Raw genomic sequence first — 24,857 nt, 5'->3', positions numbered from 1 at the left:
AGTATGTGATCAGCTGTGTCCAATCACAGCTGGTCACATGTAAAACTTTTTTTTTTTTTTTTTTATGTTGGCATACTTTTCCTCACATGTGGTCTCTGTGAAGAAAGGAGAGCCAATAACCAGCAAGTCTGACAGGGCACAATAAGTCCATATTTACGCCGCTTATCAGGGCACTGCTCATCAGTGAAGAAGAAAAACTCCTTTTTTGCTAAATGTTATAATCTAAGAAAAACATGGTTTCAAAATTGAAATCTGAAAATTAGCCTGTACAGGAAGGGTGTTAACGTGCCTCGTCTTGAAGTAGTCAATTAAAAATGCTAGTTTCCTGGCTGCCCCACTATTCCAGTGATTTAAGTGCTCTCTGATTTACTGACCCAGAATACTTGGACTATTTCCAAATTCACGCTGATTCTAGTGTGAACCTTCACTTTGCTCAGGTCATGAAGAGGAACCAGATCACCTTATTCCGAGCACAGTAAGCACCCTGCACTAGGGGGAACATGCATTGCCCTGTGTAAGATTGTAAAGCCCATACTGTAGGAGCTTCTGGGGAGGATTGGAGATCTAAGGCGGCATTGGGAGCACACGAGAATAGGTACAGAATGCTCTGTGGAAAGTAAATGCGTCACACTGGCCCCAACTTGGCAAATAAAGCAGCCAAGCAATTAACATTTCAGCACTAGATTAGCAATGGCAGCCCACATATTTCATCTCAAAGCAGATGTGCTTTTACACATCTGGGATGGATTTAAAAAAATGCTGCCCAGGTGTCAATGCTAGTCATGTGACTAAAAGGCTAGGTGTTTAGTCATGTGATCACAAAGTTACACATCCGCATATTGGTCATTTGACAAGCATGATAAGAAGTCTGGAGATGCAATTTCCAAGAAATTATTTCAGGCCTTCTCTTGCCTTTTGATATACATTTCTTAAAGCGGGAGTCCGCGTTTTTTTAATTTTTTTTTTAAAGCCAGCAGCTACAAATACTGCAGCTGCTGACTTTTAAAATAGTGACACTTACCCGTCCAGCGCGCCCGCGATGTCGGCACCCGAAGCCGATCTCTCAATCGTCTCTCGGGTGCTGCCGCCGCCATCTTGGGTAGGGGAATCAGGAAGAAGTGGAGCCTTTCGGCTTCATTTCCCGGTTCCCTACTGCGCATGCGCGAGTCGCGCTGCGCAATAAGGATGGACCAGCTGCCTCTGGGATCTGTGTTTCCCAGCAGGCAGCGGGGGACTTTCGGAAAGGAGCGTAATCTACGCCCCTTTCCGCAGAGAGCTATCCCGGAAGTGGGTGCAGATACCTGTACTGTACAGGTACCTGCACCCCCCTCCCCCCTGAAAAGGTGCCAATCGTGGCGCCAGAGGGGGGGAGGATTCCAATGAGCGGAAGGTCCACTTTAGGATGGACCTCCACTTTAAAGAAGACACTTAATATTTTTTGAATACAGTACTATACTTATTAGGTATATGTAATGGTTTGTACCCCATTAACTGAAGACAGCCACTTCTACTCAAAAGGTCCCCTTCGCAGCTGGTGGATACTGCCCTAAGTGGCTGCCTTCCAGTGCTGTGAAGAGTAACGGAAGTGGCTCCTAATCAGGAAAGTGGCACCACTTGCCCATCTCCTGCACCATTCATAAAGCTCATGCATTGAGTTCTGGACAGGTAGAGGCGATTCTGTCATTCAATTCCTCTTCCTCCATTCACAGAACTAGATGCATTATGCGAGTGAGGTAGGACAAGATCTACGAATGGCGGAGGCAGATGAGCAGTAGATTTTACCGATTGAAGGTTACCAGCAGTGGCTCCCAAAGTGCCAGAAGACAGCCACAAAGGGGCATTATTCAGCGGCTGGGTGGGGGACATGGCACAGGATTTTGATCAGAAGCAGCTGCTTTCAGGTAATGGGTTACACTTTTTTTTTTTTTACTGAACTATAGCTTTTAACAGTTTTATCATGCCTTCGTTATTTTCATCAACATTTACCAGGTGAAAAGAAAATAGTCAGGGGATGGGACAGCCTATAACTTTGGCAGAGATGCTTGAGCAGTTGATGCAACTGTAACTACAGTGCATACAATGTGAATAAAAGGTAACCTTGTTAAGCACCCATCAGTGTCCTAGTTGTCCCAAACACCTCATGCGGGCAGCCAGAGGGCATTAAAAGCAGGCAGTTGCACTGTCCCAGACCGCCCACCTAAAGAAAGGCATGCACCTGTTTAGGGCTGTACACATGCCGTGGCCATGGTGCTTTGCAGCAAACATTAAAGAGGAAGTAAACTCTCCCACTCTGATGCTTCTTTTCATTTAGTCCATTGTAATAATTAGACTATAGCCACTGTAATCCAGCCCAAATCACATATTACTTACTGTTTAAAAAAAACTTTAAAAAACTTGTTTCCAGGGGTTAGGCAGCGCCATCTTAAGTATTGTTTTCTGAGTCCACAGTGGAGTGTATTTCCGCCCTTACATTGAGCACTTCCTGTGCTGTTAACCAAGCCTCCTTCTCAATCCAACGTTTCTATGGCAACCCTGCTTCCCTGTTCATAGCTTGTTTATTTCATAGTATTTACTTGTGCCAATGTCTAATGTTTCCCTTTGTCAGACTTAGCTTCAGCTGATAAGACTGCAGCATTGGCCAAGTTTAGACTGTATGTGAGGTCACATGGTGTGTAGGAGGAAGCTCTGAGTGATTAGCAGAGTTCAGTGTTGTGCAGTAGGAAGTCCTGATAACAGATAGATAAGACAGAGTGTGCCTTAAATCAGGGGAGATCTGAGCATGCTCAGTGACTTCATTCTACAGAACAAGGATTACAACAATACTAAGCAAGAATTTATCTACACGCAGTGTTCATTAGGGTTTTTTTTGCTGATTTACATGGGACAAAGTTGTGGGGGAGGGTTTACAACCACTTTAACCTCCTCCCGCCCGCCCTATAGCCGAATGACGGCCTTAGAGCGGGCGGCTTCCTTCGCCTGGCCGTCCCTGGACGGCCTGGTGTTTACTTCCGCAATGCGCGCCGCCGGGGGCGCGCATCGCGGAAGTATTGTATTTGCCGTGTCTCCCGGAGACAGGCAAATACAGATCGCCGTGAACGGCCAATCAAAGCGGCCGTTCACAGCGCGATCGCAGCTGCCAATGGGAGATGATCTCATATGTAAACATATGAGATCATCTCCCATTGCCGTGTCTCTCCCTCCTCACACAGAGACAGCGTGTGAGGAGGGAGAGCGATCTATGTGTCAGCCCCAGTGCCAGTGTCATGTCAGCCCAGTGCCATCTGCCAGTAGTGCCAGTGCCACCTGCCGTCAGCCCCAGTGCCGCCAGCGCCGCCTGTCAGCCCCAGCGCCGCCAGTCAGCCCCAGTGCCACCTGCCAGCACCACCTGCCAGTGCCATCCGTCAGCCCCAGTGCCACCTGCCAGCGCCATCCGTCAGCCCCAGTGCCACCTGCCACCACCAGTGCCACCTGCCAGCGCCATCCGTCAGCCCCAGTGCCACCTGCCACCACCAGTGCCACTTGCTAGTGCCACCTGCCAGTGCCATCCATCAGCCCCAGTGCCACCTGCCAGCGCCATCTGCCAGCCGCAGTGCCATTTGCCAGAGCAAATAGCCAGCACCATCTGCCAGTGCCAGCCCCATCTGCCTCCAGTGCCACGTGTCGTCAGTGCCACGTGGGGTCACTTTGTGGGCATTTCCATTGTCCTGGTGCTCCAGGGCCTTCAAAACTGTAATAGGTGGTTGAGAAATAAGATGTGTAATTTATGCTCCTAGAACGCCTGATGGTGCCATTTCAATATTGGGCCTCTGTATGTGGTCAGGCCGTGTAAAAGTCTCACACATTTGGTATCGTTATACTCAGGAGGAGTAGTAGAACGTATTTTGGGGTGTCATTTTTGCTATGTACATGCTATGTGTTGGAAATATCTTATAAATGGACAACTTTGCGTAAAAAAAATGCGTTTTCATTTTTTTTCCACATTTTCCCAAAACTTCTGGAAAAAAAAATGAACCATTCAAACGACTCATTATGCCTCATAGATTATACGTTGGGGTGTTCGCTTTCCAAAATGGGGTCACTTTGGGGGCATTTCCATTGTCCTGGTGCTCCAGGGCCTTCAAAACTGTAATAGGTGGTTGAGAAATGAAATGTGTAATTTATGCTCCTAGAACGCCTGATGGTGCTATTTCAATATTGGGCCTCTGTATGTGACCAGGCTGTGTAAAAGTCTCACACATTTGGTATCGTAATACTCGGAAGGAGTAGCAGAACGTATTTTGGGGTGTCATTTGTGGTATACATATGCCATGTGAGAGAAATAACCTATTACATTAAAAATTTTGTGAGAAAAAAAAAAAATCTTCATTTTGCAAAGAATTGTGGGAAAAAGATGACAACATCAAAAACCTCACCATGCATCTTAGTAAATACCTTGGAATGTCTACTTTCAAAAAAGGGCTCATTTGGGGGGTATTTGCACTTTCCTGACTTGTTCGGGTCGCAAGAAATGAGATAGGCCACCAGTACATCAGGTGTGATCAATTTTGTGCGATTCGCACCACAGATTGTAGACTCTCTAACTTTCACAAAGACCAAATAATATCCACTAATTTGGGTTATTTTTACCAAAGATATGTAGCAGTATAAATTGTGGCCAAAATTTATGAAAAAAAATTATAATTTGCTAAATTTTATCACAGAAACAAAGAAATATGCGTTTTTTTTCAAAATTTTCTGTCTTTTTTCATTTATAGCGCAAAAAATAAAAACCCGAGAGGTGATCAAATACCACCAAAAGAAAGCTCTATTTGTGGGAAAAAAAGGACACAAAATTCATTTGGGTACAGTGTTGCATGACTGAGTAATTGTCATTCAAAGTGTGAGAGCACCGAAAGCTGAAAATTGGTCTGGTCAGGAAGGGTGTTTAAGTGCCCAGTAAGCAAGTGGTTAAACAGCATGTCACATTTGGCAGGCAGTACCGCTGTTGAACCTGACCATTTAAGTGTAGGGGGCCACACCATAACCTTGTGTTCTGCATGTGGTTTCAGCATTTACAGGGCTAAATTATATTGCCTCTTTAAAGCCTCTGAAAAGCAATCAAAAATGGATTGCTCTTAAGACTTCCCTTTTAAAAAAATATGCCTTGCCATACATGAAAGACAAGGTTTTCTGGCAGGTTTGCTAAAAATCCATGAAAAAGCAGATATTGATGGGGATTTTCCTATTAACCAGAGATGCCATCTGTTTGGGAACAAGCATGCTGTATGTAGCCACAGGCTCCACCTGTTCAATAAATATGATATTGCAGAGTGATCTAAACATACACTTCTCTATGTAAACAGAGGACCAAAGTTAAAGGGGTTTTACATGGTGGGGACACAATTACATTTTTTCCCACACAGAGGAGCCTCACTCAAATACAGGTTCTAGTTTTTTTGGAAATACTCATTAACAAAACCCCCTTTAACTACTTGCCGACTGATGCACATTTCCAGCCATGATCCTGGTACCGTTTGGTTTTTTTTTAGCCAGTGATCACGTTTACAGAGCTTGAAAGATCATCCACAGTGGCTTCCGGGCTCTACTGTTCTTTCAGCAGCCTGGGACTGCAGCAAACAGTCAGGAGACTCCCCACAGAGGAGATGATGGAACATCCGCTCCCCCATCACCTCTGACTAGCTATTACAGCCAGGGAAACTGCTAACTAAGCTTGATCTGTGCTCAGTTAGTTGCTTTGGAGGGACGGGTAGACATCAGAGGTCTAATGGACCCCTGATGTCTCCATAAAGACCTGTCATCTTCCCAAAACCTTCAAAAGGTGGCTTGTACGCTACCTTGTGATAGCAATTAAGTCGAATTTAAAAAAAATAAAAAATAGTGTAAAAAACAAAAATAAACCACACATTTAAAAAAGTAGTTTGGGGCTTATAAAAAAAATAAAAATAAACCTTCATACTCCTCTCAATGCTGGAGCTACCCCATGTTGGCTCAGACTGAACTGTGTGATCATATGATAAATGATTGCTCAGCTCAAGGTGTTCCACTCACTGGAGTGCCAGGCTGGAGGGGAAGCAGGCACAGCTGGCTTCAGCTCCCAGCCAACAGTATGATCTGGGTCCTTTCAGAGCCCATTGTCAGCCAACACTAGGTCACAGGAGAACATTCCTGTGACCCGGGAAGTATGGCCACTAAAGAAAATAGAAAAACAAAAAAAAGTTGTGCCTTTATTGACACTTTAAAGTGCTTTTACTTTACGGCTTGTTCAGAATATGTAAATACTTGAATGTGCAAGGACTGTGCACAAGGTAATTTTAAGGCTGTAAAAGCATAACATTATGCCTGTATCTTGTTCAAGGGCCGATTTAAAGGCCTTGGTGCCCAACCTGTCCCTTAAACTTGCTGTGTAGCCCTCAGAGCATATGCAGTGTTCTTAGTTTTTACTAAAGCCAGTGAACAAATATTCTTTAAAGTGGCTCAATTTATTTTACCCATTTTTATTTTTTTGTTTTCTGGGATGTTCATATTTTTTTCCCCATTTGGACTTCTACAAGGGTTGTCAGATGTGATATTTAGCAGCTTCGGGCAACATGTTTGCAGGCTATGACTGTCTCCCGAAGCATGTCTCCAGCCTGTGACCATCTACAGTTGCATGTTCCAGTCTGACAGCTTTCTGTAGCACTGCATTGACTGAATATCATGTGGGTCCCTTTGATGTCAGGGGCCACACCGAAGACCCCCTAATATTGAGTTAACTTCTACTGATCAAGGAATGCAGCATACAATTTAATATTGGCTATAAAAAGTGTACAAGTCCATAAGTTTTTTTTTTTTGCCTCTTTATTTGGTGTTAAATAAGTTCACAAGAAAAAAAAAAAAGAAAAAAAAAGTTACTTGGTGTACATGAAATCAGAACAATACAACCAATTGAGGGAGAAAAATGTAAAACAGAGTTTTAGCTCAGGAATGGAAAACATTTTCAGTGCAATGGATATGCATTGCGCTTCATACCACAGTGCGTTCAGCGTTTTGCCAACCTTGAAAAAGAATATAAAATGTATCTGTCTGGAAGGAAAGAAAAAGAAAACTTTAAATCCAGCTAGAATACTACTGCATGGCTGGCTTTGAAGAGGAGGAGCAGAAAAGAAATGATTATTGCAATGGTCTTCTTAAAAGTTCCATCCCAGTCACGATCATAGAGAGCTGAAATGCTACACTGCTACAAATATGTTAAAACGGCAGTCTGCTCCTATACTGAGGCTCACTAGTATATGTGATCACATGAGGAACAGAAAGTGTCATGAGGTTATTGTATAATGTATACTGAATGGCAAACTAATACAGGAAAGCCCTTGGTTGCTGCAGGAGCTAGACAACCTGCATGTTCACCTGGCAACAAAAAGGTACTAGTTTCTTTCCATATTCTCAGTGCAGGATCTACAAAACCCTTTCAGGAAGCTCCAAGAATTTGTAAAATGTATACCAAAACATTAAACAGTAAAGGGTATATGATAAGACATTGATGATATGACAAGTGCAGTAATCCACACCAAACATTTTACCAGCCTCACTCCACCTCTGAGTTACTGGTATTTGCAGATTACTGCACTGCTTTATGGGATGAATCCATAGTGGTTCACCAAAATAAAAATTATATTTAGATATCATCATTGCTTTCCTAGGTCACTCAGTTTAATAAAAATGTGTGCGCAATGGTATGTTAATCTTGCTTATTTTAACATGAGATGGTTACTACTTAGTCCTCCCATATTTTCACTGTATGCATCTCTTCACTAGCATGTCAACAAATAAGGACAGTTCTAGGATTATTCTTAAAAGAAAGGCTGCCTTCGTTGGTCTTCTGAAAGGGCTAGTTGCCTGGCTTTAATAGTTTTCCAGTGACCCAATAAAAGTACACAACCAGTGAGTTCAGTACATTGGATTACGTACATGTATAAGGAACTCAAAGAATTTTGCCAGCAGTACAAGCACATTCTCGGGGGGCACAGTCAAACCTATAATTTAACGTGCATTACCACAAAATGTCAATGCATCCATCGTACAGTGCATTGTGTCAGAGGGGCAATGACCATTTTTGTTCCATTCATAATGAATAGGCTGCCTTACAGTAGTAAACTCAGCTGCCTTGTATGTAAATAAACAGCAATCTGTGAAGTTATAATTTTTGGCTTACATTATTTCTTCAGATGCCTGTGGAAGCTGGTGCCATATTGGCTCCTCTTGTCCACAGCTATCACTTCTGCCCTCTTTCTATGCTGCTGACCCATGCGCAGAAAGATTTAGCCTAGCTTCAGGAACTCAGCCAAACACAAGCACTCTTGCGATATTGCAGTGCAATGCCCTAGGTGCTGGCAACGATAAGACGGCCTCTTGCCGTCCTGACAGCACACTTATGCCGTGGATGAAGGAATAATTGCACATGCGCCGGTGAGGTCAATAAAGAAGAAAAATCGGGCTACATCTTTTGACAGGCTAAAGTGCAGAAGGTATAAAAGGAAACTGATAGTAAGTTACCTCACACTGTTTATATTGAGCTAAAATATGCATTGTGAGTTTACTAATCGCTTTAACAGACTGCATTAACCATATAGATGTAAATTAGCTCAGGAGAGGCCAGCAACAACATCCATATCTCTTGCAGAGGTTTTCATTAAATGGGCAATAAAATGTTTGTTGAACGAAGATGGTGCATTTTCAGCAAAACCATTCCCGCAAAAGACCAATAGCAGCAGAAATATGTATCTTCAGAGCTACATATTTTCAGTCATTATCCACTGGACAATGAGTATTTTTCTTAAGAGGATTATAGCGCAGCAGACAACATATGCATATTGCCAGCGCCACAAGGCATCATTCCGATATCTGCAGTAAGCATATATTTTCTATAAATGCAGTTTATTGAATATTTCAAAACACAGAAAGTTTGACAAAGGAGTCAGCCATAATGCCTGTGGGGAGTCTGAAATGGCCCAATTATACAAGTGAGGAGTAATCATACATGAAAACATACAGGTAAGGAGCTGCTGGAAATGCATAAACATTTATAAGACCACTGCAGGCTGTGAACTTGTACATTTCTGTACTTTTTAAAAAAAAGCATAGCAATTGCCCAATTCTCAGCCTTGCAAGGTTTTTAAGGTCATCATGAAGAATGCTATGACAATCTGCGTATTTCCTGGCTTTAGTGGTTTTGAACAATGCAAACATGTAGCACTGGACAAAAATCTTCCAAAATGCTGAAAATGTTTTGTCACTCAAAAACCAGAAATCAATAAAATAATCTGTTATCTAGCAAAGAAAGTCAGAAGAACTTAGGGTAGATAATGCAGCTTACTATTATAAAAAGGGAGCAGTCATACAAGAGTTCTTTAGGTGGAAAACATAAGAGGAGTGGGGGGGGGGGGGGGGGGGCACCCATCACCAAGAAGTTGTGTGATAAAAGCAAACCTGCCAGCCATTTTAAACTTTCCCACTACAAAGCCCCTTCTATGTGGTCCTTTGGGCCTCAATTAGCTGTACAACCAAAGCTTTGACTTCCATCACTTTGGGCCCAAGTTATACCTGCCAATTATATTGATCACAGAGGCCAGGGGGTGAGGGCTTAGGTGAAGTGAAGTCAGGAATGGTGGGAATCACTGAAGAGGCTTTTCTGGCTAATAAAAGGAGCATGTTCTGAGCAAGTCTTAATTTAAATCTGCTGCTTTTTAAAAAAATAAAAAAAATTTTTTAAGTTTTTGAAAAATGTCTTCCATTAAGCATTAAACTAAGATGCTTGTCAAGGATGTAGTGGGTGTAAAAAAAAAAAATATTGTAAAACTGGGTGAAGATTTGCCCATCTGTAATATCACTTGAGCTGTACTGTGCTATACATCAGGGGAGCTCTGTCTGCTTCTCAGGGGTTGCAAGATAAAGCCCAGCCTACTCAATGCAGCTTCACAGCTTCAGTCCTCAATGTCTGAGGCCCCATGTATAATGCAAATCCAAAAACAGGATAGAACAGAATATCAGGACTTGATGCTGTGCAGGAAAAAAGGTGGGAAGGCAGGAACTGCAGGTGCTCACACATGAAAAAGAAAAAGCTTAACTCATATAGAGAAGAAAAAAAAAATACATAAATGCAAACAAAATACTAAAACTAACTTAGCACACAAAATCAAAAAATAGACAATATTGTCCCTTTAAGTGTTCAAACGCTAAAATAATTATTTAGCACTGGAATACCAACAAAAATTTGCATGGGAGAACTTTTGCATGGAATATTAAAAAGGTCTATTGTGTTGCCCTTGAATAGTCAAAGTCCAACATGATGTTCTGAAAGTCAAACTCACACATTTGTGTAGAGAGCCAGCCAAAAAAATTATTATTTTGGATGCATGGCTGAAACGGATCACATCCCAAAGTCCTCACTGCTGTCTGAGAACCTCTCCACTACCAAGGCTAAAAAACAAAGCTATTTGTGCTACTTTTCTGCTAGTGAAAATCTGTAGAGAAATCACAATAAAAAAAATAAAAAAAAAGATTGCAACAGTGTTTGTGTCCTATGCCCTCTAGTGGATACAGAACGCCAACCGGTGGCACAGTAGCTTAGTATGTGGCTGAATTCTTAGCCATGTCAACCTAATCGGGGAGGGGGTATGTGGAAGCCAACTGGACAGCAGTGAAATTAGTGGGTGGTTAAAATATGCTATACTCCATGGAAAATGGGGGGGACTTGTTTTGTAAGACATCTTACTAAGACAAAACCAGATTTGTTGCAAACACTAACAACATTCTAGGCATTTTCAGCTGCAAACTGGAAAATTAAAGTAGACATTTCAATAATGGTTACAACTGGCATTTCCTTAAAGCCCCTTTTTACATTTATGGAACACAACCAGTCAAATGCATTGTTTTCCTGCAAAACAGCACTCCGTGCTGCAGTGCCATTTGTTGAGATTGGCACCCCATCACACAAGTAAAGTAGTTTTCCACAGACCTGTGCTGGGTTAGAAAAATACGTGCATTTTTTATTTATTTTTTTTGCAGGCCATTACTGTATCATGTTGCAACAGTATTAAGGGGGGTCTTTAATCATGTGCCTTAGCTGCCCAATTCTGCAGCAACTAGAATGTAGTGTTTGTGGAGTCAAACGCCCTCACTACAATTCCCCTTTGCATTTCCATGAAGTGGCATCTACAGAACATATTTCTTTAGGGCCTTGTTCACTGAAAATTCAGCTTGTATGAATGCAGCATGTACAGCAAGCTACTGCAAAGCATTTGTGAGGTTAAACAATTCTTTAGTTCCAGTTTGTAAATATTGAACTCAACTCTTATTAGGAGTGCTGACCATCAGTTTAAGGAACCTGCTAGAGAAAGGCTTGCACTTGCAGACAGCTTGTTTAAAAAGGTCAGAACTTCCATTAACACATTACAAAACAGGTGCCGAATGGTACTTTTAAAAAAGGCACTCTCACACATAGTTGGTGGTAAAAACAGGTGGCTGAACCACGATTTTACCACTCCCCTGGCTGGCCACCTAAAGACTGTTCACATGCAGCAGCAAAGATGCTTTTTGGAGCAGCTACTTGTGTAGCCACTGCAAATTTGTTGCAGCATGGCTTGTCGACAGTCATTACCACCTATCAAATTCTGCCATTAAGTTGATGTCACAACTGCAAGCCAAATTCTTGTCCCATGGTTGCAGTCATGACCGATTACCTCCTGAATGCCTGACAGTGTCTGCCGATCCACGCACTGATAATCAATCCACTGTGGATTGCTTTTCAGAGCTTTGGCTAGTGTGACCAAAGACCAGTGATGGCAAACTTTGGCACCCTAGATGTTTTGGAATTACATTTCCCATGATGCTCATGCACTCTGCAGTGTAGTTGAGCATCATGGTAAATGTCATTCCAAAACATCTGGGGTGCCAAAGTTCGCCATCATTGAGCTAGTCCAATCACTTCAAAAAGCTAGTCAAAAGCTGTGTAAAAGGGTGCTGAACACACTGCTCTTAGCCTATGCAAACAAGGCCTTACTAAAATGTTTTGCCTACGGGGGGGGGGGGAGAGGAAACAAACAAAACAAAAAAAAATGCAGGACTAGAGATTGTAACTTATCTATTGCTTTGTCAAAAATGTATTTAGTTATTCCCATTGTATTAGTCCAAATTTCAGCATTCAAAAAAAAAAAAAAAAAAAATTATGGGTGACAGAACTTTCTCAATGTCACAAACTGAAATACCGCTCAACCACGATTTGTATTGCCTTTATATTTACGCTATTATTCCAAAGCAATATTTATTTTTCGTTTTTTTGCATTTGTTGGTGTTGTAAGCATGCTTGTTTTAAGTTTTGGTAATTTTTTTTCAAATATTGCTCCTACTGTGCTTAAACAATCTGCATAAGAGTTAGAAGCACAAAGAGTTTTGATAATTCTGAACAATTACACTTCGACAATGTGCAGATTTCTTTTTTTTTTTTTTCCCTTTTCTTTTTTTTTTTTGTCTAACAAAACTACACGGATCAATCATTACTTCAGTCACACATTCAGGGTGAAAAATGTTAGTTACGCTCCACTCACACACTTGCCCATGACGTCCTTTCAAAGCACAAAAATGTAAAATACTAGTCTAAGTAACAGCAACAATACTACAGAGCTGCTAATGGTAGAAGCCAAAAAGGGTTTATGGTAACCTTATCACTGTGCGTGACAAAAGAACAGTGAATGGGATTACAAAAAACTGGTTACGTACAGTGGCACACTTCAAAAGATGGCAGTAAATGAACGACTAAATAAGCCAACACAAAATAGTTGCATCCAATGTAAACAAAAAAGGGCTCATCTATGGGCAGCATTAATGGAGAAAAAAATATGAAAAGAGGAGCTAAATTTGAACAATTCACCAGAAGAACCAATTAGGTTTCTTGCATACGAAATGAAAAAATTTAAATAGCTCACATTACCAATGTTTTCTCCTTATTTTCAAAGGTTTCTCACCAAGCACAAAACTTGGCTTTAACTAAAAACACGTCTCAAACCATATTCTATAATAAAAAGACTACTACTTACTGCAGGGAGCATGGGTGTCAAATATTCAGATTTGACAACCACTTACTTGTTGAGCCAGGATTCTACTGAAAACAGCAGTGTTTGGTGCTGTGATGAATGCATGTTACTACTAATTCCCCCTCCCCAAAAAAAAAAAATAATAAAAAAAAAAAAAAAAAAAAAAACACACTTGTTCCAGCAGGATGATCAACTACACTACCAGAGCCAAAAAACTCCAAGGCATGGGGACCATGCACACTAGTAAAAACAAAACACAGCTGCTGGGGAGGTTTAGCGTTTTGTTTAAAGACATTTTCTTAAGTTCAGCGTTTAGAGGCAGAAGAAAAAAAAAAAAAAAAAACCCCTTCCAATTTGCGTTTGATAAGATTTTTCTGCCACAAAAAAAAGCTAAACATTTCGAAAAGTAAAAATGCGCCAAGCGTTTTTTTTTTTTTTTTCCTCCAGCCAAAAGATCTGGTGTTTTTTTAAGCCCAGTCTGCATGGACCCTAAAACTCTTCAGAGTTACCTAGCTGAGCTTCAGAAATCCATTGCTATTTAATATATTTCTGAGACCGACCCACGATGCACAGCCAGCACCGGAAGGCTAAATTTTAGGACTCTAACACCCAAACGGTTTTGCCAAGTGTTGAAAGCCTGGGATGTTTGGTAGCACTGGAAATACAACTAATCAGCAGGCTGGAGGTTTCAAGAACGACATCCCTTCCAATCAATGGATAGAAAATCTAGATAATCCCCACTTTCACCTAAAAATTAAGTAGTTCTACTTTAGCCATCTGAACAGCAAAAACACTGGCAGAAAAACAGTCTGTGCCAACACCCTTCTAGTAATATTCACTGGGCTACATTTCAGCATAGAATTCACTATGCAGTAAAGGGAAGGGGTTTCTTGAGGAACAGATGCCAAAAAAAAAAAAAAAAAAAAAACCCTTGGCAAATACCATTAGCAGAAAACTATTAAGTCCTCTATTAGTGGGCGCAAAGTATCATAGGATAGAAAAAACACAGTATTTAAGTCTCTAAACACTACTACTAGTTAGTCTACTTTAATTTCGCTTTTTGTCTTTTTTTTTTTTTTTTTTTTCAAAGAATGGGCAAGTGTCATTCATGCTACTCTCCTGCATTCAGAAAGGCACGGATTGATTACAGTGTTATATATTTATGTCTTCGTTCTTTGAGACTACTGCCAAAGACTCCAGAAGCCTAAGGTGCCTGAATGGCAGAAGTAGCTGTAGGTTCTACTCTGTTCAGATGGCAATTGTGGCTACAGCTAAAAAAAAGAAAAAACAAAAAAAACTTATATAGAGAGTATGTCAATAAGATGCACAAAGCAGTGATTTTACAAACACAAGCACATCCATTCATATGACAACAAAAACTATTCTACCTATACTAGGTGAAGTTTAACAGCTTGCCAGAGGAAAAATAAAAAATAAAAAAGAAGAAAAGAAAAAGAAGGAAACAAATGTTTGATGAGATTGCTAATCTCAAATGCAAAACCAGAGAGGAAAAATTAAAATAAAAAAAAAAGGAGAAAAATTAAAACAAAAACACACACCGAAGAAGTGGCAACTAAAGCTGTTTAAGGGCCCTAGGGGAAACAGACAATCGGGATTTTGTCTCAACACACTAATCTTTCACAGCTACAGCTAAAGATATCGATCACAGCTGAGTGCGAGAGAAAAGTTCCTCTCTGGAAATATCAGCCCAGTCATGTCCGCCATCAGAAGCAGTGTCAGAACTGGAGCTGTCACTTGAGTATATCTTCTTCCTGAAGCTACTGCTTTTTATTCCACCAGTGAATCCAATGGCAACTTTGGCATTGTTACATGCAGACATCTGCAAGACAAAAAAAAAATAAAACACGCATAACAATTTCACATAAACAATCACGTCAGAGCCCCTGAGCTGCATACTTTTGTTGGGTCAGTGATTCAATGCATTGAAGCCATTGGATCAAGGCTGGCAAGCAACATTTTCAGTAAATGCAGCCAGCTGTTGATCATTGCTTCAAGTACAGAGTTGAAGAAAGCATGTGTTACGTGAAAAACCATGGCCTGTCATTGCTAACCCACTCTTCAAAATTACCTGGCAGTCATACAATTCTTTTGCGTTAATACTCTGGGGAAAAAAAAAATAGTGTGTGTGTGTGTGTATAATATATATATATATATATACGCCATTCTATACAATTGGCCCACCTTTTGCATTCAGAGTAACTCCACTTTTGTTGAGAAAAAACATTCCCCTTTGGGTGATCTGTGTACATTGCACAGATTTTAACAAACATTGTTGCAGATTCCTACCCTTTGTTATTCTGAAGAAATCGATTTGTCTGTGTCCATGTGCAAAGTGAATCTGTATGGGAGGGATTTTAAAAATCAGCTGATGCACCCGCAGGACAATTATGAGGAAAGTGTCAGGGTGTGCATTATTTAGACATGATTTCCCTGTGGGACTATCCTAACAAAAATGACATTTTTGTTCCAAGGGATGACTTCTGGCAAAATCAATAATCACTCAAGCAGGAAATTACATTTCTGGGGGCTTTCTGTAGATAACGCCTCTCCAAGTAGCCATATTGCATTTTACAGAAACTTATAGAGCTACACATTGCAAAGGAAAGGTCATTTTTAATAACATTCAACAACATTATGACTTAAGTCACAATGGTATATATACACATACACACACACACATATACACACATATACACACATATACACACATATACACACATTTTAGGAGGGAAGTTTCAGGAAAAAAAAGAAAAACACTGATCCATTTCATCTGCAGCCTCACAATTACCCATCAATGCAGTTTGATCAATGCCCAACTACAACTTCCCCTCGGATTACTGCCCCTTCTGAGGGGTTGGGGGGGGGGGGGTTACAAGCACCAGATTACAGAGAGAATCTCCTGTTTACTCAGTGGCCACTTTAATACAAAGTCCCGCCTCCTGGACCAGCTTCAATGATAGCCTGAACACTGATCCCATGCTGGCCCAGAAGAAGGGACTGCCTATTACGACTAAAATATATTTATATTTTTTATTTGGGTGGAATTACCCTTTAAATCTCTGCAAACCCATGTGCTTAATTCATATCTTCCATATTTTAGGTTGTTGCAGTCAGAAGAGAAATTCCTACAGGTAGCTTTAAAGCAGACCTAAACGCAAAGTTAGTTTGGCGTCATTAATAAAGGATTAGATAAGGAGGCAGTAAAATATGTCTGTCACTTGGATATCGCAGTTAGAGATTTACTCTGCCTCCTAGAAGAGCCATAGACCCCCTGAATGCTGGGGCCACCCGAACGCTAGTGCTGTAGCACCGCTCGTTTTAGTGTCACTTTTTGACCGATAGCAGCCGAAGGGGTTAAAAATGCCTGTGTTACAGCACTTCTGAAGCACTTTTCAGAATCTCCAGAAGCCCTGCCCATTCAGTGCAATGGGCATGGGCGTTTTGGGAGCGTTCCCAAACATGCTGCTTACAGGACTTTTTCGAACGTTCCGCAAGCACACTGAGCCAGTGTAAAAGCACTCGGTCTTTCACATTCGAGCGGCATGGGAGGCAGCTTTCAAGCGCTATTTTTTAGAGCTAAATTGCCTGAAAACTGCCTCTGTGTGTGAAAGGGCTCTTAGTGGCAATGCACTAGTGCTAATGCAAGCACAGCCTGCAGTAACAGTGAATAAAATCTCATAATGCTGAGCGTCTATGGGCCCACTTGACAGCTTAACATGACTAAGAATAGAAGTATAGTACAACCATCTGTTTGCAAACTGAAAGTAAACTGTAGACCTAAACTTGTAAAAAAAAAAAAAAAGAGGACGGGAAAGAATATAGTATTCTATAGTCTAAAAACCACATTACCTACTTTCTCAATCTCCAGAGGAAGCCATCCAGCGCAAGGGATATCTTTCCCACTTGTGTGATCTATGTGACCTTCTTCATTACCATTTGCGTAGAAAGCTGTGTCAAAACCAAAGAAAATTTTAAAAACATAGCTTAACTACCCTTTCAGTATTAGCAATACTGTTACAAAGACATGCATATTTGTTAGGGTATAAAATAAGCTAATATAGCAAATAAAGTCACAAAATAATTTTATACAAAACATTTCATGAAGATCAATAGCAAAGAAACAACGGTATCCTCAGATGCCTGCAGACAAAAACTTCCTTAACTTCCTGCGACCACAAGACCCCCTGTATGCAAATACAAACTACGCCGTCTACCATTATTGGTTATTAAACCCTGCCACTCATACTCAACCAATAGCTATGCATGAGAGGCAGACGAATTAAGCTTTTTATTGCCAGCGCTATTTATAATATTTACTATAAAAGCGATTGTTCTAAGTAACAATAAAGTTCTTACAGTCACAGCAGGGTCCAGAGATCAATGGGGAGTACAGTGCTTTCTGCCACCAGCACTGTTTTTCCTTTGCAGCGTTTACTCCCTGAAGATTGATGCTTAAAGGAGGATACTGAAAAAAAAAAAAAAATTATATTAAACCTCACAACAGAGCTTCTAACACATTTTTTTAAAACATCAGAAGCATAAAACAAAAAACAAAAAACACACACACACACACAAACACACAAAAGGAATGTTCATTTTATTTGCCAGAAGAGCTACTCAGTGATACTTATTTCCAATTTAGTTTTACTTTGTTATTTTCCATGACTTCATGGCTATGCGCCAACAACTGACACCCTATAGTCGAATGGATGAAGAGTTTAAAAAAATAAATAAATAAATAAAGGGGAGGGGGACGACTCTAAACTGGAGTACCTATAGGTATCATAGCATACAAATGCTTTCATACAAGTGGATTCAACGGTTTTATTCATCAGAAATTTAAAATGAACACAACGGGCAGGGAAAGGATTAAGAGGCTCTGATTTTTCTTTCAGCCACAGCATAAACCTGTTGAAAGGCATTTGTAACACCATACCCCCAGCTTCCTTAAGCGGACCATGGTCTTGGTATTCACTATGACTTGCGGACCTCTAATGCAGCCATTTTCAAACAGGTTGCTGTCTGAGGTCCTGTAGCATCTATGGTTGAGAAAGGTATTCAAATTGGAGTATAGCTGCCGCACCTCTGCGGAACTGCCATCGGCACAGTGTGAGCTTGATAATTTTTCACTGTTATATTGCAGCCATTTGCTAAAATCATTTAAAGCGGGAGTCCACCGGGACTCCGCGTTTTTTTTTTTTTTTTAAAAGCCAGCAGCTACAAATACTGCAGCTGCTGACTTTTAAAATAGTGACACTTACCTGTCCAGCGCGCCTGCGATGTCGGCACCCAAAGCCGATCTCTAGGTCGTCTGTCGGGTCCTGCCGCCGCCATCTTGGGTATGGGAATTGGGAAATGGAGCCTTTCGGCTTCATTTCCCGGTTCCCTACTGCGCATGCGCGAATCGCGCTGCGCAATAAGGACGCTCCCCGCTGCCTCTGGGATCTGTGTGTTTCCCAGCAGGCAGTGGGGCACTTGCAGGAAGGGGCGGGCACTTGCGGAAAGGGGCGTAAGTTACGCCCCTTTCCGCAGAGAGCTATCCCGGAAGTGGGTGCAGTTACCTGGATTATCCAGGTAACTGCACCCCCCTCCCCCCTGAAAGGTGCCGATTGTGGCACCGGAGGGGGGGGAGGGTTCCGATGAGCGGAAGGTCCACTTTAGGGTGGACCTCCGCTTTAAGTTAATTTTTTGTCTTCAATGTACACAGCACCCCATATTGACAGAAACACACAGAATTGTTGACATTTTTGCAGATTTATTAAAAAAGAAAAACAGAAATATCACATGGTCCTAAGTAATCAGACCCTTTGCTGTGACACCCATATTTAACTCAGGTGCTGTCCATTTCTTCTGATCATCCTTGAGATGGTTCCACACCTTCATTTGAGTCCAGCCGTGTTTGATTATACTGATTGGACTTGATTAGGAAAGCCACACACCTGTCTATACAAGACCTTACAGCTCACAGTGCATGTCAGAGCAAATGAGAATCAGGCGGTCAAAGGAAATTCCTGAAGAGCTCAGACACAGAATTGTGGCAAGGCACAGATCTGGCCAAGGTTACAAAAAAATTTCTGCATCACTTAAGGTTCATAAGAGCACAGTGGCTTCCATAATTCTTAAAAGGAAGACGTTTGAGACGACCATAACCCTTCCTAGAGCTAGCCATCTGGCCAAACTGACCTATCGGGGGAGAAGAGCCTTGGTTAGAGAGGTAAAGAAAAACCCAAAAATCACTGTGGCTGAGCTCCAGAGATGCAGTCGGGAGATGGGAGAAAGTTGCAGAAAGTTAACCATCATTGCAGCCCTCCACCAGTCGGGGCTTTATGGCAGAGTGGCCCGACGGAAGCCTCTCCCCAGTGCAAGACACATGAAAGGCCGCATGGAGTTTTTTTTTTTTAAATAAAGCAAACACCACACACCTGAAGGACTCCAAGATGGTGAGAAATAAGATTCTCTGGTCTGAGGAGACGAAGATAGAACTTTTTAGCCTTAATTCTAAGTGGTATGTGTGGAGAAAACCAGGCACTGCTCATCACCTGTCCAATACAGTCCCAACAGTTAAGCATGGTGGTGGCAGCATCATGCTGTGGGGGCGTTTTTTCAGCTGCAGGGACAGGACAACTGTTTGCAATTGAGGGAAAGATGAATGCGGCCAAGTACAGGGATATCCTGGAAGAAAACCTTATCCAGAGTGCTCAGGACCTCAGACTGGGCCAAAGGTTTACCTTCCAACAAGATAATGACCCTAAGCACATAGCTAAAATAACGGAGGAGTGGCTTCACAACAACCCCGCGACTGTTCTTCAATGGCCCAGCCAGAGCCCTGACTTAACCCCAATTGAGCATCTCTGGAGAGACCTAAAAATGGCTGTCCACCAACGTATACCATCCAACCTGATAGAACTGGAGAGGATCTGCAAGGACGAATGGCAGAGGATCCCCAAATCCAGGTGTGAAAAACTTGTTGCATTTTTCCCCAAAAAGACTCATGGCTGTATTAGATCAAAAGCGTGCTTCTCCTAAATACTGAGCAAGGGGTCTGAATACTTAGGATCATGTGATATTTCAGTTTCTTTTTTAATAAATCTGCACACATGTCAACAATTCTGTGTGTACATTAATGAGGAAAAAAAAATAAAAAATGAACTTAAATGATTTTAGCAAATGGCTGCAATATAACACAGAGCGAAAAATTTAAGGGGGTCCGACTCTGTTCGCACTGTACGTAAATATATAATAAAAAAAATATATATACATACACACACACACACACACACACACACACACACACATATATATATATATACACACACACATACATTTTACACACACATACCCATCTATACACAAAGCTATATGGGACCACAAATAAATGCACACTATGAACAGCACATTTTTAGTAATCAAGGTAGAGCCTTAATCACTGTGTATGAAACCAAGCTTCTACATACCTCTTCCTTTTCCACACAAGATGTAGAGTCGCATCCCAAAGTCAGGTCTCCCATTTCATTCACTTCTCTTTCCAACTCCAACATTTTGCAATTTGTTTTAGAGTTCTCCATCACTTCACTTTCAAACGACTCTATAACTCTAAAGTCTAAATTGTCATGTTTCTCTAAAGGCAAAACTCCAAAGGATTCTTCTTGACCGTCTAAAGAAGTCTGTGCACTTTTCTCCATGCCAGACTTCTGCAATCTAGGCAGAAACTTCCCAGATTCAAGCTCAGACTTTCCATAAAAATGACCTTCATTTTCAGCATCTTCTTCAAGCGGTTTAAGATCATCCTGCGGATCCTCAAACACTTCTCCCTCAGAAAGAGTAGGTGCAGCTACCTCATCTTTCTCCGATTCACAATCGGATTCGCTTCCTACTCCTGGAGAAAGTTCAGATGCAGATATTGGGCGGAAGTGAGTACGTGGAGAGATTTTTATCGATCTGTACTGCGTTCTTTCCACGCCACAAATCCTTGGATGATTTCCGTCACCTTCTGACTCTGAACACAAGGCTTTTGGTTTATAATTAGGACTACTGGTAATGATGCTTCCAGGTTCAAATGAACATTCAACATGAAGAACCTGTGAAAATCTATTGTTCAGCTCATAAGAAGAGAAAGAGTAGCCCATTCCTGGTTCATCGACCTGGAAATTCTCACATGTTCCAAGCAAATTTTCATGCAAAATGAAAGAAAACCCTTTGTTTGAGCCTCTATCTTCCCTATGCTCATCTTCAAATGAAACAAATGGTCTCCACAACGGCCTATGGCCAGGAGCAAAACGGTTTCCTGGAGTCACAAACACATCTGCTCCTTCTATCGTAACGACATCAGAGGCAGCACATTCCAGTAGGCTTGCTTTTGCTGGACTCTGCGGTGCCAGTGCCCACTCATCCTCACCACTGAAGCTTTTGAACTCACCATAAACGCCTCCAAGAATGAATGAATTTTCTTTCACATGGTTAATATCCCATGGTTTGGATGGAGTTGTGTAATCTCCACTATCAATCTTTAATGAATCACTCGAGAGAAAGGTTTGCTTTTCTGCAAGATCTTTTTGACTATCCCAAAGATGGTACTCAGACCTCTGAACGGCCTTACTGGGCTCCTGAAAAGCATCACATGTAGCATTAGCTTCATGACAACTAAATACATTTACATCTAGTGGGAAGATCTGGTCCTCCGCTCTTTCAAAATGGTCTTCGATGTTTGTCCAAATGTCTTTGATGACCCCTGAGCTGTATCCATGTGTATGATGGCTGTTTTTGCTCTCAGTCTCTATAGTGTCACATATCTCCTTATTTTCCTGTTCAAGCTGAATGCCGCAAAGTGACTCCAGCTTAGATTTTTTTCCCACCAGCCCTGATTCGTCAGTCAAAGTCCTGTTCTGCATAAATGGGTTTCTTGATGTACAAGGGATATTCTGTTGGAAGGTTAAGGTAACTCTAGGAATTATGTAATCTGAGTCTTCTGCATTTAACTGACTGTAATCTTCTAAATGACTGTTTAGAGCCTCCGTATCCGACCGTGTTCCATCTGAATGTGACCACGGACTGCATGTTCTAGTTGAGAGGTTTGAACACTGTTCGTTTTCATCAAAGGCACTGTTTTTGGTCCATATAAGTAATCGTGACTGAGTTTTCCCAAACCTATTCATGCTGGAACAAGACTCTGATTTGCTTCTCTCATTTACCATCCGCTCCCTGGGCAGCGGAAGTACAGAGTTACTGCATTGCACTTCAAACACTGAAAAATAAGAGCCGTTTCTATCCAAAAATAAATCTTGATTGCCTGCATGCATGTGACCACTAAGCATTGTGCTGTCTAAAAAAGGGGAAAGGGTATTGGGGGAGTCACCTCCCAAACTCTCCCCATCTGCATCTACTGAGCTGGAGGGTGAATAGGACTCCCAAAATTGAGCTAATTTACTATGGTCTTGCGAGAACAAATCTTCAGCACCAATAGAACTGGTTGACTCTGTCCATATTGCACTCCCCCATTGCAAATCCTTATCTAACACTTTGCAAGATTCAGCCTCAAAATCACTTTGCAGTTTGCTCTTCTGTCGAATCATATTCAGGATTCGACTTTCTCCTTTCAACTTATCTGAGGCACCAGGATCCAACATGGATTGATCAATTTCTACTTCATAGAAGTGTGTATATTCTAAAGGGTGAACATCATCCAAATAGTTGTCCTCTGGAAGAGAACAGTTAGAGGTCCCTGTGGGATCACTTGCCTCTGTTATGTCTGCAGGCATTTCTACAAAGTGACCCTCAATAAAGGTACCTGCTGCGAGGTATGTTTCATGAATATTGTGGTTATTTAAATGAAGATCTTTTACGATCTCTGACAACTCTTCCATCTCTTCTGACCTGTTATGCCAATTCTGATGTTTTTTGTATGCAGTTTCTAATTTACTTTTGCCGTTCAGAGGAATAAAGTATTCTGTAATGGGTTCAGTATACCACAAAGGCTCCTCTCTGAATTCTGTTTCTTTTTTTCTCTCTTCAAAGACATTTCCTTCATTCAAGTCTTTCCATGCATATTCTTTTATCTGACGTTTTACTCTTTTGCAGAGTGTTTTCACAGATCCCACACTACTACTGCTGCTAGCTGCAACATTTTTTCTCTCAACGTTTTTGGACAGAGTTTTAGGGCTGGCTTTCCCCTTTTTGTTCCGGACATCTCTAATTTTTTGCCTTACTTTGACAAAACGCATTTTTGTTTCTCCCTGATTACCATTCGAGCCTGCTTCGCTCGATCCAGATGACCAGGATCGAGGGCGGATTTTTCCGTTTGACTTGCGCCTCACACTTTTTGATATCCCAGTTTTAGCATCTGTTGGGGTGCTAAACTTGTTCTCTTTCTCGTTCTTGCCTTTTCTTTGATGGTTTTTTGCCTGTACAGTGTTAGAAGCTCCATTCTTGTTGGTCACTATGGTTTCATTCTCGCTGTTGCAATTCTTTGGTGATGGAGTTTCGGTGCTTGTTTGTGGGGCAGTAGAAGATGAGGAGGAGCTAGAATAAGAGCAGATTTTTGATTTGTTCCACACGGTCATTATTTCTTGTAGGCAAACTGGCTTTTCTGACAGAGGTGGAAAAGCTTCATAATACCTGTAAATGGACAAAAACCACATAAATGGTGCATTAAAGACAGTACCATTTCTACTGCCACACATTCTGAAACTATTGTGTGAAAACTTTCTGTAACGACTACCTCCAACGTGATTTTTTATTTATTTATGACATATACAAACAAAAACATTTTTTATTTTTATTTCTTAAGACAGAGGTGGTGACTTATGAGATCCTAATTGATGCGAACTAAAGCTTCTAACAAAACTCATTTAATGGACCGACAACAAAAATTGAATGTGGCCGATTGTTGAGACGTAGCTCAAATTTTAGCTTCCGTTAAGATGTCCAATGCATTTGAAACAAGTTTGATTGGGCACCTTTTCATCAGATTGGAGATAAGTGCAAGAATTTTTTTATGTTTTCAGTCCAATGCTTACATTTTTTAAACATTAACACAATGTATAAGCATCCTGTTCTCTTTTAGTCAACTGCACTCATTTAGGAAAATGCATTCACAAATGCATCTAGCATGGACCGGAGTTCTGTCCATCATAGGAGCCATCTAGGAGGTGGGACCGTGTGCGACTGCACGCCAAGTAAACAGTAGATCCCTCTGTGTAAGCAGGCATTGGTGAGGCTGCAGATGGGCACTAATCAGGCTGCAGTGATGTGCAATGTCAAGGGTGCAGATGGGCACTGATCAGGCTGCAATGATGGGCAATGGCGAGGCTGCAGATGGGCACTGACCCTTATTTTGCTTCAAAGCTCTTTATTTAAAAAAGAAAAAATTCCCGGAAACATCCCTCTAAAAATTAATTGTTCTGGTTATACGCTGATAAATACGGTTATTGTGAATACAAGGTTTCCTCTAATTGGCTGAGGTGAAGAGAATAACAAATTACATCATGACCTATAAATCAGTCAGCAGAAGCCTTGTAGTCATTCATAAAATGCAACGCTTCCTGTGAATGGCAAAGCAGCACTTGGCCCAAATCGATTTTGTTTCATCAACAGGACTGCCAGTCCCTGTACCATAGCACTGTATATGGTATGTATCTGATGCTACATACAGTTTATTCTGCATCGACAGTAGCAACATGTATTTGTAAAGGAACAAACCATTTAAAGTGTAACTTGGGAGTCAGGCTCTAAAATAAAGGGTGGTGACATCCTTCTCGTTGTGATGTCTGATCA

At 41.3% G+C, this 24,857-nt stretch overlaps 1 protein-coding gene across 4 annotated transcripts in view; it reads right to left on the bottom strand.

Moving 5' to 3' along the window:
* Positions 1-8,896: 8,896 nt before the first annotated feature.
* KIAA0232 (KIAA0232 ortholog) overlaps positions 8,897-24,857 on the bottom strand; it is a 47,488-nt gene continuing 31,527 nt past the window's right edge. For 3 of the 4 annotated variants that reach the window (XM_077477820.1, XM_077477821.1, XM_077477823.1), the window contains 4 exons: positions 20,543-23,699; positions 17,445-17,553; positions 16,942-17,036; positions 8,897-14,907 (listed from right to left, as the gene is read on the bottom strand). In XM_077477820.1, the coding sequence (XP_077333946.1) occupies positions 14,731-14,907; positions 16,942-17,036; positions 17,445-17,553; positions 20,543-23,699 (3,538 nt within the window). In that variant the 3' untranslated portion in view covers positions 8,897-14,730. Of the gene's footprint in view, positions 14,908-16,937; positions 17,037-17,444; positions 17,554-20,542; positions 23,700-24,857 lie in introns of all 4 variants that reach the window. The other variant, XM_077477822.1, reaches the window with a different exon arrangement.

The sequence above is a fragment of the Lithobates pipiens genome, unplaced genomic scaffold (assembly GCF_037356315.1).
Source record: "Lithobates pipiens isolate NorthernLeopardFrog02 unplaced genomic scaffold, aLitPip1_a1.2 Scaffold_13, whole genome shotgun sequence".
NCBI lineage: Eukaryota > Metazoa > Chordata > Amphibia > Anura > Ranidae > Lithobates > Lithobates pipiens.
Note: the sequence above shows the minus strand (reverse complement) of the source record. Positions and strands in the feature narration are given on the sequence as shown.